The 15,603-nt window shown below is 40.5% G+C and overlaps 1 protein-coding gene across 2 annotated transcripts in view; it reads left to right on the top strand.

Annotated features, from left to right (window-relative positions):
• Window positions 1-15,603, top strand: part of USP45 (ubiquitin specific peptidase 45) — an 879,557-nt gene that overhangs the window by 188,182 nt on the left and 675,772 nt on the right. For both annotated transcript variants that reach the window (XM_053710569.1, XM_053710568.1), the window contains exon 7: window positions 10,953-11,048. In XM_053710569.1, the coding sequence (XP_053566544.1) occupies window positions 10,953-11,048 (96 nt within the window). The remainder of the gene's footprint in view (window positions 1-10,952; window positions 11,049-15,603) is intronic.

Genomic DNA, 15,603 nt, shown 5'->3' with positions numbered 1-15,603 from the left:
ACTCATTGTCATGTTCAAGAAACCAGTTTGAGATGATTTGAGCTTTGTGACATGGTGCATTATCCTGCTGGAAGTAGCCATCAGAAGATGGGTACACTGTAGTCATAAAGCAATGGACATTGTTAGCAACAATTCTCAGGTAGCCCGTGGCGTTTAAACAATGTTCAATTGGTACTAAGGGACCCAAAGTATGCCAAGAAAATATCCCCCACACCATTATACCACCACACGCCTGAACCGTTGATACAAGTCAGGATGACTCTATGCTTTCATGTTGTTTATGCCAAATTCTGACCCTACCATCTGAATTTTGCAGCTGATATCGAGACTCATCAGACCAGACAATTTTTTCTATCTTCGATTGTCCAATTTTGATGAGCCTGTGCAAATTGTATCCTCAGTTTCCTGTTCTTAGCTGACAGGAGTGGCACCAGGTTTGGCCTTCTTCTGCTGTAGCCCATCTGCTTAAAGGTTCCACGTGTTGTGCATTTAGAGATGGTATTCTGCATACCTTGGTTGTAACTAGTGGTTATTTGAGTTACTGTTGCCTTTCCACCATCTCAAACCAGTCTGCCAATTCTCCTCAGACCTCTAACATCAACAAGGCATTGTTGTCCACACAATTGCCACTAACTGGATATTTTCTCTTTTTTGGACCATTCTCTGTAATCCCTAGAGATAGTTTGTGCCTGAAAATCCCAGTAGATCAGCAGTTTTTAAATACTCAGACCAGCCCGTCTGACACCAACAACCATGCCACATTCAAAGTCACAAATCCCCTTTCTTAACCATTCTGATGCTCAGTTTGAACTTCAGCAAGTCGTCTTCACCACATCTAGATGTTTAAACGCATTGAGTTCCTGCCATGTGGTGTTACCAAGCAATTGAACATGTGAACGTAATAAAGTGGCCGGTGAGTGTATATGTGTGTGTATGTGTATATATATATATATATATAGATATATATATATATATATATATATATATATGACAAAATTAGGAAAAGTCAGCACTGTCTTCGTTAAAAATCCAAAGTTTCCTTCTTAATATAAGGAGAGTCCACGGCTTCATTCCTTACTGTTGGGAAATACTGAACCTGGCCGCCAGGAGGAGGCAAAAACACTCCAGCCAAAGGCTTAAATACCTCTTCCACTTTTTTTATCCCCCCAGTTATTCTTTGCCTTTCGTCACAGGAGGATGGCAGAGAAGTGTCAGAAGATTTTGGAGTTATTCCTTAGGAGGGGTATCTGCCCTTTGATATGACAATGGAGTTTTAAGTAGTCTTGTCAGCCTCTCAGTGAGAGCATTGATGAAAGTTAGAGTCTGAAGATGCAGGGAGAGTCTTTCTGCGAACCCATCCATACTGCCTGCTAACAGCTCCTTAAGCAATCAGTGTTGACGAGTTTCACTGCCTGCTTTTCCTTCGCTCAAGTCCATGTCAGGAGCGATGCTACAAGACTGTCACACTTGAGAGGCTGTGTTTCTGTTCCACAGCATGGATTCTGGTAAGATTGTTTAAATTTTTACATATGTTGAAAACGCTTGAAGACAGGGTCACTGTTTGACTCCGTTTAGCTTAATAGAATTGTGGGTTAATATCTCCTGAGGGAGGTTATTGAACAGTGGGGATTAATCAAATGTGATGTTTTTGATTTTATGCTGCTTTATGTGTGAGATTTCATTGGGCATAGACTGTTTGTTAGGTGGCGGGAACACACAGGTTTTTACTTTCACTTTGAACGCTGCACAGCTTGTAGGCGCACTTTTTCTCATAGCAGGGGCAGTCCTGCCTTGTGCACTACGTGACCGGGAGTGGTCACACTTTCATTTCCTCTTTCCTGACCGAGCTAGCTGTCGGAGAAGACATTTTTTTCTCTGTTTGCCTGGGTCTAGGAGGTGGTGAGTGCCCCAGCCATTGGGAGTATAAAGGTGCCATTTTTGTGAGAAATAGAAAGATCATTTTTATTCTGTGTCCTACTGTCATTAGCACAAGCTATGGAGGATTCTGATATTCTTGAGGGTACTCCCTCTATTCCAAATAGTAATACCTGTTTATATTGTGAGGAGGCCTTGGTATGCCCACCCTCTCAACTATGCTCCACATGTCTAAGAAGGTTAACCCCTTTAGTACCACTGAGCTGTCCATCTCTGAGGACTCGCTGTCCCGTGAGGTGCATACCCATCAGTCATCTCCCTCATCACATGCAGCTTCCCGTTGCATGCCTGATCCTCCATCTGGAGGGAGCCTTTTACCATCAGACTTTACCAGCAGTTAAAAACGACGGTGTCTGAGGCTCTTAGTTCTTTACCTTGCCCAGCCAAGCGCAAGAGAAAGGTTATACGTAGCTCTCCTGTCCAGGGGTCATCAAGTGATTTATTGGATTTATCTGTTTTTTTCATTATCCAAGGATGGGTCACAATCTGAGTCTTTAGAGGGTGAACTTTTTGGATCAGTGTCTGCTACCTTTAGGCCTCCTGCTGCGGAGGAACCAGCCTTTAGATTTGATTGAACAATTACGTTTTCATCTAAAGGAAGTACTGTCTACATTAGAGCTTCCAGAGGCCAAGCTGCCTGATGAACCGTTGATCCCTAAATTAGACTGAGTTTACGCGGACAGGTTAGTGCCATAAAAATGGTGAACATTGTTAAAGGGACACTGAACCCAAACATTTTCTTTTGTGATTCAGATAGAGCATGAATTTTTAAGCAACTTCCTAATTTACTCCTATTATCAAATTTTCTTTATTCTCTTGGTATCTTTATTTGAAATGCAAGAATCTAAGTTTAGATGCCGGCCCATTTTGGTGAACAACCTGGGTTGTCCTTGTTGATTGGTGGAAAAAAATCCATCCACCAATCAAAAAGTGCTGTCCAGAGTTCTTAACCCACAAAAGCATAGATGGCTTTTATTTAAAATAAAGATAGCAAGAGAACGAAGAAAAATTGATAATAGAAGTAAATTAGAAAGTTGCTTAAAATTGCATGCTCTATCTGAATCACAAAAGAAAAAAATTGGGTTCCGTGTCCCTTTAAGAATGAGTGGGATAGAATTGGATCTTCCTTTTCCCCTTCGTCTTTCTTTAAAAAATGATTCCCGGTCCCGGACTCTCAATTGGAGTTGTGGGGTTCCGTCCCTAAGGTGGATGGTGCTATCTCCACACTGGCTAAACCTACTACTATCCCACTTGAGAATAGTTCGTCGTTCAGAGAGCCGATGTATAAGAAGATAGAAACTTTTCTCAGAAAAATGTTTCAGGATACTTGTTTCAACCGGCAGCGGCTGTTGCCTCAGTTGCTGGAGCTGCAGCCTACTGGTGCGACTCCTTATCGGATTTGATCGAGGTGAAGGGTCCCCTCGACGTTATCCAAGAAAGAATTAAGGCCTTGAGAATTGCTAATTCTTTTATCTGTAATGCAAACATGCAGATCATTCGCCTAAATGCTAAGATTTCGGGGTTTTCAGTGCAGACCCGTCGGGCACTCTGGTTGAAATCCTGGTCTGCGGATATGACTTCTAAGTCTAGACTCCTATCCCTTCCTTTTAAGAGAAATTTTTTTATTTGGTCCAGGCCTGAACTTCGTTATCTCGACGGTTACAGGGGACAATTGTGCCTTCTTACCGCATGATAAAAAGAACAAGTCTAAGGGACAAGGCTCTAATTTTTGTTCTGAGAAATCCCAACGACAACAGTCCTCCTCTAAGCCCAAGCAAGCCAAGAGTACTTGGAAGCTGGCTCAATCCTGGAATAAATACAAGCAGAGCAAGAAGCCTGCCAAGACCAAGTCGGCTCAAAGGGGTGGCCCCTGATCTGGCGCTGGATCGTTTATGGGGCAGACTGTCGCTGTTTTCAGATGCTTGGTTCAGGGACGTGCAGGATCCATGGGTCCTGGAGGTCATAGCTCAGGGATACAAGATAGGTTTCAAATCTCAACCACCCAAGGGCAGATTTCTCCTTTCAAGCCTGTCTTCAAAGCCAGAAAAGAGGAAAGCCTTTCTGGGATGCGTGTGGGATATGTCCTCCCTAGGGGTCATTGTCCCGGTTCCTATCGAAGAAAGAGATTTGGGATACTATTCAAACCTGTTTGTGGTCCCAAAGAAGGAGGGAACTTTCCGCCCGATTCCGGACCTGAAATGGTTAAGCAAGTTTCTAAATGTCCCCTCATTCAAGATGGAAACAATAAGGTCCATCTTTCCTCTAGTTCAGGAAGGACAGTTCATAACCACTATAGATCTGAAGGATGCTTACCTTCATGTGCCAATCCACAAGTATCACTTCCAGTTGCTAAGGTTTGCGTTCCTGGACCAGCACATCCAGTTCATTGCACTTCTGTTTGGTCTAGCTACTGCTCCAAGAATCTTTACAATGGTTCTAGAGCCTCTTCTGGCCATTGCCAGAACCCGGAGTATAGCAGTAGCTCCCTACTTGAACGATATTCTGGTACAAGCACCATCTTTTCGTCTGGCGAAGGACTATTCGGTATCTCTTCTCTCTCTTCTTCAATCTCATGGAGGAAAGATAAACTTAGAAAAGAGTTCTCTGATTCCAAGCACCAGGGTAAAATTCCTGGGTACTATAATAGACTCCAAATCCATGAGGATATTTCTAACAGCCCTGAGACGTTGCAAGCTAGCTTTGGCATGTCTTGCCCTCCAGACCTTCAAAAGGCCATCTGTGGCTCAGTATATGGAGGTAATTGGTCTCATGGTGTCCAGCATGGACATAATTCCCTTTGCCAGGTTCCGTCTGAGACCGTTACAGCTGTGCATGCTGAGGCAGTGGAACGACAATCATTCGGATCTGTCTCAACAGATTGCCCTGGACAACCGGTCGAGCGAATTGCTCTCTTGGTGGCTCTATCCAGATCATCTGTCCCGAGGGACATCCTTTCTAAGACCATCCTGGGAGATTGTGACTAAAGACGCAAGTCTATCAGGATGGGGAGCTGCTTTGGGTGCCAGGAAGGCACAGGGCCTGTGGTCTCAGGAGGAACTCTCCCTCCCGATCAACATTCTGGAACTTCGAGCAATCTTCATTGCTCTGAAGGCTTGGCTTCTTCTGGGTTCGTCCCGGTTTATTAGATTCCAATCAGATAATATAACCTTGGTGGCTTACATCAACTATCAGGGTGGAACGAGGAGCTCCCTAGCAATGAGGAAAGTATCTGTCAGCGATCCTCATTCCGGGTGTGGACAACTGGGAAGCTGATTTTGTCAGCAGACAATCCTTTCATCCGGGGGGAATGGTCTCTCCATCCCGAAGTGTTTGCGGAGATATGCTACAGGTGGGGGACGCCAGAAATAGACCTCATGGATGTCATCTTCTCCTCCATGGAAGTTACCTTGTCGCAGGGATCTGCTGGAATAAGGACCTTTTGTTCATTAAAATTTAGATCCTCTGAGGCTGACTGCATGGAGATTAAACGCTTAGTCCTAGCCAAGAGAGATTTTTTTGAGAGAGTTATTAATACTCTCATTCAAGCTTATAAGCTGGTTACTCGTCGCATCTATTATAAGGTGTGGAGAACCTATTTATTCTGGTGTGAAGAGTGTAGATTCCCCTGGAATAAAGTTAAGGTTGCTGGGATCCTATCATTTCTCCAAGATGGACTGGAGAAGAGTCTTTCTACCAGTTCCCTGAGGGGACAGATTTCGGCCCTGTCTTTTTTACTGCACAAGAGGCTCTCGAAGCTTCCATATGTACAGTCTTTTGTTAAGGCTCTGATTAGGATCATGCCTGTGTTAAGATCTAAGACTCCTCCCTGTAGTCTGAGCCTTGTTCTTAAGGTTTTGCCAGCGGGCTCTGTTTGAGCCAATGTATGAAATTGACATTAAGTTGTTATCCTGGAAGGTTCTTTTTCTACTGGCTATTGCTTCTGTGCGCAGAGTATCTGAGATTGCCGCCTTGCAATGTGAGCCTCCTTATCTGGTGTTCCATTCTGATAAGGCTGTCCTACGTACTAAGTTAGGGTTTCTCCCTAAGGTCGTGTCAGACCGCAACATCAATCAAGAGATTGTGGTTCCTTCTTTGTGTCCTAATCCTTCTTCTTTGAAGGAATGTTTGCTTCATAATTTGGACGTGTTTCGAGCCTTGAAGTTCTATCTTCGGGCTACTAAGGATTTTAGACAAACGCCTTCCTTGTTGTTGCCTATTCTGGGAAGCCTAGGGGGCAGAGGATTTCTGCGACTTCCTTGGCCTTTTGGTTAAGGAATGTTATCCGCTTGGCTTATGAGACAGTGGGACACAAGCCTCCTCAGATAATTCCGGCTCATTCTACTAGAGCAGTGGCTTCCTCTTGGGCCTTTAAGAATGAGGCCTCTATGGATCAGATTTGTAAGGCGACTGACCTGATCCTGTTTGCACACTTTTTCTAAATTTTACAAGTTTGAAGCAGCATTCGGGAGAAAGGTTTTGTAGGCTGTGGTACCCTCAGATTAGGGTCCACCTCTATTTTTGTCCCTCCCGTTTTCATTCACTGTTTTCTAAAGCTTGGGTATAAGTTTCCCAAAAGTAAGGAATGAAGCCGTGAACTCTTCTTATATTAAGAAGGAAAACATAAATTATGCTTACCAGATAATTTAATTTCCTTCTGTATAAGGAGAGCCCACGGCCCCCACCTGTGTTCTCCGATGGGCGGCCCACTAAATTATATTTTTCTTCTGGCACCTTTTATACCCTGATATTTCTCCTACTGTTCCTTGTTCCCTCGGCAGAATGACTGGGGGATGGGGTAAGTGGGAGAGGTATTTAAGCCTTTGGCTGGGGTGTCTTTGCCTCCTCCTGGTGGGCCAGGTTCAGTATTTCCCAACAGTAAGGAATGAAGCTGTGGACTCTCCTTATACAGAAGGAAATTAAATTATCTGGTAAGCATAATTTATGTTTTTTTTCAAGTCAATTTAAAAATTCAAACAGCATCAGGAAAGCATTCACTTACATGTTTCGGCCTGAGGCCTTACTCATAGACATATTAAAAGTTAAGAACACAGTTAAAATATATACCTGACACTGATTTTCTATTGGTTAACCATACAATTTGTGACTGAGTGTGTGAACCTTACTAATTAACCCATGACTCTCCAATTAGCAAGATAGTATATATGTACAAAGAATATGTTTGGAAAAGCTATTAATCACAAAATGATACTTATACATTGAATAATAAATAATTTGAGCACAAAACATCAAATAATTAATAAATAATTTTAGATTACAATGATATATGTAAGGTCATTAAGAAACATCTACCCATGCTTGCAGCAGATGATGGTCTAGCACAGGTGACTAAAAGAGGATGTAGATTTTTATACAGACGAGGCATCATTCTAGGTAATATTTTATCACCAAGTGATTTGCCACTTGATTCTAATAGCTCATGGCTTTCCTCAAAAGGGATGCATAGATGTGGATTTGGCCCTTGTATCCCATGCAGTTTCATACAATGAGGGGATATATTTAAATCCAATGTGACAGATAAAGAATATAAAGTTGAAAATTGCGTAAATTGTAGAGCGAAATTTGTCATTTAAATGGCATGGTGCACTTGCTCTGTGAAACAGTACGTGGGTTGTACATCCAGCGAGGCCAGGGAGATGATCCGACAGGACCTCTCAGATATTAAAATATCTGATGCACGCTCAGAATTGGCTAAGCACTTTATTCAGGAACATGCTAGTTTCAATTCCACTTTCAAATGGATGATTATTGAAAAAATAAAAAAATAAAATAAAAAAGAGGTGGTGATCTGAACAAGCTATTGTTTAAAAGATAGGCTTTTTGGATCTTCTCCCTGGCAACCCGGATTCCTAACGGTTACAACTAAATCTTTGATATAATTAACTTTTGGGAATGATTAAGACCCTAAATAAATCTTGTTGATGGGTATGGACATGATGGAATAAATCCCTACCCCAAACACAGTATAGTGCTTAAGCTTCATTGATGCTTAATACTGTAAGTAATTATAATAATAATTTCCACTAAGCAGTGCAGAAGCTATCCACTAGGGAAAGATGGAAATTAAAAATACAACTTGATATGATAAAGACCCTTTGCTTGATATCATTAACAGTCACGTGCATATAATATTTAAAGCTACATGTATACATATATGAATTTGAAACAATTCTTTAGGGGGCATAATAACCAGTACTCTATTAGCAACAATTGTTTAGATGATTTAAAATGAACTTCAATTCAGCACTTGACCCAAGGGCCGTAGATAGAGAATGGAGCACATAATGTGCTTACTATGCTTCTTTTCTCTAAATGCTACTATGTATTTCAAAAACAATTTGATGATAACTTGATATCTTGATATTTTGTCATGAGCATTAATGTTATAAAAATGTGACAAGTCTATTCACTGAACTTTGGACTAAGTGAGGATTCATTTAAGTACCATTACAATATCAGTTATTGACAAACCAATGTTAATTTTTTATGTTCATACCTGATATTATCACACCCATATCTATATTCTATTTTTATATGCAAGTTTATATTTTGTATTCTGTTTATCTAAAAATCAGAAATACGATTATGCATACTGATAAGCTGATTTACTCATTCAGCACCTGCACTAGAATTATTTAAACTTACTAAAAATATTAAGTAGAAGGATTTAGTCAATAATCCTTTATAGGTATGAGTTTTCTTATGAATTATCTTTGTTTTATCATCAAAGATTCTATCTAAGTGACCGTTATCTACTGCATTATACCATATTCTGTATTTTGTATTGCACTTAAATTATTTATTTATTATTTGATGTTTTGTGCTCAAATTATTTATTATTCAATATGTAAGTATTATTTGTTGATTAATAGCTTTTTCCAAACACATTTTTTGTACATATATACTATCTTGCAAATTGAAGAATCATGGGTTAATTAGTAAGGTTCACACACATGATGTATGGTTAACCAATAGCAAATCAGTGTCAGGTATATATTTTAACTGTGTTCCTAACTTTTAATATGTCTATGAGTAAGGCCTCAGGCCGAAACACGTCAGACTGAATGCTTTCCTGATGCTGTTAGAATTTTTAAATTGACTTGAATAAAACTTTGGATTTTTAACGAAGACAGTGCTGGCTTTTCCTAATTTTGTCCTATGGAATCGTTTTGGGCCCACTCTTTTTTTCAATGTTGCTTCAGAGGAATTCATGGTTGACTCAATGACTGGAAGGTGCTCATGTCCCGTGGCTGCAAAACAAGCCCAAATCATCACCCCTCCACCACCGTGCTTGACAGTTGGTAGGAGGTGTTGGGGTTATATGCTTTGTTTGCTTTTCGCCAAACGTGTTGCTGTGCATTTCGGCCAAACATCTCCACTTTGGTCTCGTATGACCAAAGGACATTGTTCCAGAAGTCTTGTGGTTTATTTAGATGCAACTTTGCAAATCTAAGCCATGCTGCCATGTTCTTTTTAGAGTGAAGAGGCTTTCTCCTGGTAACCCTTCCATACAAACCTTACTTGTTCAGTCTTTTTCTAATTGTACTGTCATGAACTTTAACATTTAACATGCTAACTGAGGCCTGTAGAGTCTAAGATGTAACTCTTGTTTTTTATTTTTGCATATTCTCTGAGCATTGCATGGTCTGACCTTGGGATGAATTTGCTGGGAAGTCCACTCCTGGGAAGATTGACAGCTGTCTTGAATGTTTTCCACTTGTGAATAATCTTTCTCACTGTAGAATGATGGACTTTAAAATGTTTGGAAATTTCCTTATAACCCTTCCCAGATTGATGGGCAGCAACAATTGCTTCTCTAAGATCATTGCTGGTGTCTTTCCTCCTTGGCACTATGTTAACACACACACGTGAATGCTCCAGACCAGTAAACTGATAAAACTTCAGCTTTTATAAAGGTTATCACACCTGTTGTTGATCAATTAATCAAGGGCATTTGATAGCAGCACCTGGCTGCTACTTAGCCTCTTAATTTCTATGGAATCATTAAGGGTGTACTTAGTTTTTCACTTATGGCTTCTCCATTTTAGCTTTATTTGTGTTAAATAAATCATGACAAGGTGTAATATGTCATGTGTTTTGCTAATCTGAGGTTATATTAACCTAAGTTTAAGACCTGCTAAGGACCAGATGATTATTGTTATGTCCTGATACGTAAAACCATAGAATTCAGAGGATGTACTTTTATTTTTCCCATGACTATGTGTGTGATATATATATATATATATATATATATATATATATTTATATATATTCTACATTTACTGACTCATCCTGTTAGCTTTTATTATTATCGTTGCCTATCCAGAAAAAAACAGTTAATCTTTTATTATTAGCACTGTATATGCAGCAAAAAAAAAATTGATTCACTTCTCTTCCACCACCATCTTCTGTCATGCGCTTCTTCAAGCGAGCCATTCTTCCTCACTGTTTCAGGATGTCCTGTAAACTTTGTTTCTTTAAATGTTTTTTGAAAACTCAATTATTCAGAGAGAGGCTCCTTAAAATCTGGCACATTTTCCACTGTTCAGATTGACTTACCACCTTCTCACACCTCTTCTTAACCCATAATATAGTTAATTCCATATTTCCTATGACCACCCTTAATCAAGCAACCCTAATCTTTTGCTGTTACCTCAATTAGCACCATGTAAGCTCCTATGTGAGTAGGACACTCTGCTCCTCCTGCATTATGTTCTCATTTATTGTGTACATTGTTTGTATTATACCCTTGCATGGTGCTTTAGAATGTGATATTGCATTATAAGTAAATTATAATAAGATCTAAAATTATTTATTTACCAGCTCTACAAGGGGAAAATATTTTGTAACCTCCATCCATTTTGCCTGTCTCATTACAAATGTATTTCTTATGTCTTTTGTTTAACATAAGATAATGTGCTTGTTCTGCAGGTCTGTGATGTGTAGGTATTTTTTAAGGAAATATTCAAAATCTACAAATAACTTGTTTTTCATTTCAGAATTTGGCACAAACACATATGTTAAATGAAGCGTTAAATGAAATTAAAGAAAAAGGGACAAAGCTTAAAATTGTCCCTAATGCAGAATCAGAGCTGGTGAGTGAATTTTATTTGTTTATGTTAAAATTATTCTTAATACATTAAATGTCAATAAGACTCCTCTTAGTGTATGTTCATGTGTGCATTTATTTTTAACCAGACAATGAAGAGCAAACATTTTCTGACAAAAGCAAAAGTATTTTTTTTCTAGGAAAGCATTGAATGCCTTTTTATGTGTCAGATGGATTTTTTATGTTTTTGAAGACAAGATTCACGATCGGCTTAAAGATATATATATATATATATATATATATAGATATATATTGTTTGTTTTTTAAACACTAATTTAAATAGCTTTCCACCTTCATTTTATGCTGGAGATGCTCATGAAAGTAACCTACACAAGGGAAAGGTGCAATGGAGAGGCAAACCAGCTAGCTGGTCTCATTAGTTGGTCTGGGCTGGAACCCTTGATTGTATTTCTCCTTAACAAAAATATAATTTAAATATGTTTAGTTTAGATAAAATATCCATCCTGTTTTTCTGTTTATTATGAATCTAGAGCAGCATAGGGTGTGCTTGGGATGTAGTCAGAACACAAATGAATCTGTGATACCATCTAGCTGGTTTGGTCTATTTTGCCTCTTTTCACGTGTCTCTTTTATCTGCATTGCCAGCAGGGGTGTTGCTATGATCTTCATGGATATGGGTCTTGAGCCCAGTGAAAATTAAACACAGTAAGTAACTGTTCCCTTTCTGTGCACACAATCACTTGTTTTTGTCAGTGTGTGCACTCACGTGTGTGTTTGTATTTGTACAGCACCACTGTAAATTATCATGGGGATACACCATAAATTATGGTTAGACTTGACAAAGCAAATTGATACTTGAAGGACCTTCTCCAAAGTTCTTACAACTAGTTAAAAATATGCACTGGACAAGAATTAAGTCATTTTCCTCTTCAATATTGAGTGGATAAGCAACTTTTTTTTTCTCTGGGCTAGTAACGTTTAAAAGTTTCCTTTTACTAGTAAACAACAATAATATTTTTCCATTTTACATTTGGTCTGTATCCTCTAAGCGGAGTTTAGTCCTTGGCAGGGGCCTGCATAAAGCTATTCAGCACAGGTCTCAAAAGTGCGGCAGCACTGAGTTTGCCCTAAGCTTTAAAACCCCTTCACCTTACAAGAGACTCTAGATGCAAGTTTAAGTTCCTATGGTACATATAACACTGTTAAATTTATGAAAGAGCTGTTAAAGAGAATCAGGCAACAATGGAAGCTTTGCAGACCTGATTCTTAAAGCCATTGAAGAGCTGTTTCCTATATAAATGCAGTGATTTGAGGCTGAGATCCAAGAAATCATAGCACCTTTTACTAACAATAGGTAGGGGAGGTTGAAATGCCACCGAAGCCGGTAGAAGATGAACCCAGTATGCTATACTTTCACTGTTGTACAACTGAGAAGGCGACTTGAGAAAGGAGTACTTGCTCTCTCATAAATATGTCCACCGTTTTGTCCTGGTGCTTGTCCTGTGACCTGTTTTTTTTTTTTTTTTTTTTATAGGTCAGGGAAGGCTGAAGCTGGTTTCAGTCTGTCAAAACCTCCAGTCTCTTTCTTTAACCTCAGTTGCTCTTTGTATAGAGGTATTAGGTCTCATGATAGTTGCATCTGTCTTATGATGCTATTCCGTTTGCTCGTTTTTACATGAGGCCTCTTCGACAATAGTGCATGGATCATACTCAGCTGACTCATGAGATCTTTCTGGATCACAGAACAGGCTACTCCCTGTCTTGGTGGCTGAACCATCAGCTTATTAAGCAGGGGGCTCCTTTTGCTCATTCTGTTATCACTACAGATACAATTATTTAACATTGGAGAGCTGTCTGGGGGTCTTTGAGCGCAGAGGTGGTTTGGGCTTCTTAGGAGACGAGGTTGCCAATAAATATTTTAGAACTCAATACTTTTCTCAGATCTCTTCAGAGCTGGCCTCTGTTGAAAAGGTAATCTTTTCTCAGTTTTCATCAGACAATGTTACAGCAGTGGCCTATATCAATCTTCAAGGGGGAACTCTCAGTTCTCTAGCCATTTGGGAAGTGTCTTGAATTATCTCATGGACAGAAGCCAATCATTGTCTAATTTCTGCTGTTCATATTCCAGGAGTGAACAACTGGGATAAGATTTTCTCAGTCGTCAGTCTCTACACCCAGGGGAATGGTCTCTCCATCACATTTTTTTCTTTTAGATTTTGGATATTTAGGGTCTTCCCGAAAAAAGATCTGATGGCTTCTCAGTTAAACAACAAACTTCCCAGGTACTTTGCGAGGTCCAGGCAGAGTTTGTGGTTGCTCTAGTGGTTTCTTGTTTCTTTCAGCTTTCCTATGCGTTTCCTCCTCTGGTTCTTCTTCCCAGGGTACTTTTAAAGATCAGGCAAGCAGAATTATTAGCAATTCTGTTTGCTCCAGCTTGGCCTTGCAGGGTTTGGTATGCAGATCTGGTTTAGATGTCCAGGTGCCCACCTTGGCCTTTTCCATTGTGGACAGACCTTCTCTCTCAAGGTCCGTTTCCTTCTTAATATGAGGAGAGTCCACAGCATCATTCCTTACTGGAAAATACTGAACCTGGCCACCAGGAGGAGGCAAAGACACCCCAGCCAAAGGCTTAAATACTCCCCCCTACTTACTTTATATCCCAGTCATTCTTTGCCTTTCGTCACAGGAGGTTGGCAGAGACGTGTCAGAAGATTCAGAGTAGTTCCTCATGAAGGGTATCTACTCTTCAAAAGAGTTTTAAGTAGTCTTGTCAGCCTCTCGGTGAGAGCATTGACGAATGTTAAGAGTCTGAAGATGCAGGGAGAGTTTCAGCGAACGCATCCAGACTCGTATTAACAGCTCCTAAGCAATCAGTGTTGACAAGTTTCACTGCCTGCTTCCATCACTCAAGTCCATGTCAGGAGCGATGCTACAAGACTGTCAAACTTGAGAGGCTTTGTTTCTGTCCCACAGCATAGATTCCGGTAAGATCGTTTAATTTTTTTTTACACATATGTTAACGCAAGAAGATAGGGTCACAGTGTGGCTCCTTTTATCTGTATGGAATCAAGGGTTAATATCTTCTGAGGGGGTTATTGAACAGTGGGGATTAATCGCATAAGTTTATTTGATTATGCTGCGACATGCGTGAGATGAGGCTCAGGCAGATGTTGGAACATACAGGGTTTTTTACTTTCGTTTTGGGAGCTGCGCAGCCTGAAAGGCTTGGCGCTTTTTTTGCTATTATAGCAGGGGCGGTCCTGTATTGCACACCACGTGACCGGGTGTGGTCACACTTATTTCCTCTCTCCTGACCGTGCAGTTTACCGGAGAAGAAGCTGTTTCTCTCTTTGGCCTGAGTCATAGGAGGTGGTGAGTGCCCCAGCCATTGGGGATATAAAGGTGCCGTTTTTCCTTATTAATCAATAGTCTGCTTTGTAAAAGCAAGCTATGAAGGATTCTGATGCCTTAGAGGGTACTCCCTCTTTACCCAAATCTAATACCTGTCTATATTGTGAGGAGGCCGCGGTATACCGGTAAAGTAATCATGTCAAAGAAGGTTAATATGTTTGATACCGCTGAGCCATCCACCTCTGAGGAGTCTCCGTCCCGTGAGGTGCGCACCCTACAGTCATCTCCTAATACACATGCAGTTTCCCATAGCATTCCTAATCCTCCATCTGGAGGGGGCCTTTTACCGCCAGACTTTACTGAGCAGTTACAAACGGCAGTGTCTGCGGCCTTAAGTGCTTTACCTTGTCCTGCTAAGCGCAAGCAAAAGGTCAAATATTGCTATCCTTCAGGGGTCATCAACTAGTTTATTGGATTTATCTGATACAGGATTATCCGATGATGAGGGCGCCTCTTATACTTCAGAGGGTGCTTATTCTGGGTCGGAATCTGCTGCCTCTATACCTCCAGCTGCGGAGGAACCAGACTTCAGATTTAGGGATGAGCATTTACGCTTCCTGTTGAAGGAAGTTTTGGCTACGTTAGAGGTTCCAGAGCCCAAATTGCCAGAGGAACCTTTGATTCCTAAATTAGGTAAGGTCTACGAGGACAGGGTTGTACCACAAGCTTTCACGGCTCCCATAAAGATGGCGAATATTATTAAGAATATATGGGAAAGTATTGGTTCTTCCTTTTCCCCTTCTTCTTCCTTTAAGAAATTGTTCCCGGTCCCGGACTCACAATTGGAGTTGTTGAGTTCCATCCCCAAGGTAGATTGCGCTATCTCTACGCTTCCTAAACCCACTAATATCCCGCTTGAAGATAGTTCGTTGTTTAAAGAGCCAATGGATAAGAAGATAGAAACTCTGTTAAGAAATATGTTTCAACATACGTGATATTTTTTTCAACCTGCAGCAGCTGTTGCTGCGGTTGCTGGAGCGGCTACCTACTGGTGCGACTCCTTATCTGAGTTGATCAAGGTGGCGGGTCCCCTCAACGCGATCCAGGAAAGAATTAAGGCCTTAAGGATAAGAAGAACAAACCTAAGGGACAAGGTAATAATTTTCGTTTCTTTCGTTCAGATAAATCCCAACGTCAGCAGCCCTCCGCAAAGCCCGAGCAAACCAAGG

This window comes from Bombina bombina, chromosome 4, assembly GCF_027579735.1.
Source record: "Bombina bombina isolate aBomBom1 chromosome 4, aBomBom1.pri, whole genome shotgun sequence".
NCBI classification, from domain to species: domain Eukaryota; kingdom Metazoa; phylum Chordata; class Amphibia; order Anura; family Bombinatoridae; genus Bombina; species Bombina bombina.
The sequence above is the reverse complement of the archived record's forward strand: the minus strand, read 5'-3'. Positions and strand labels throughout refer to the sequence as shown.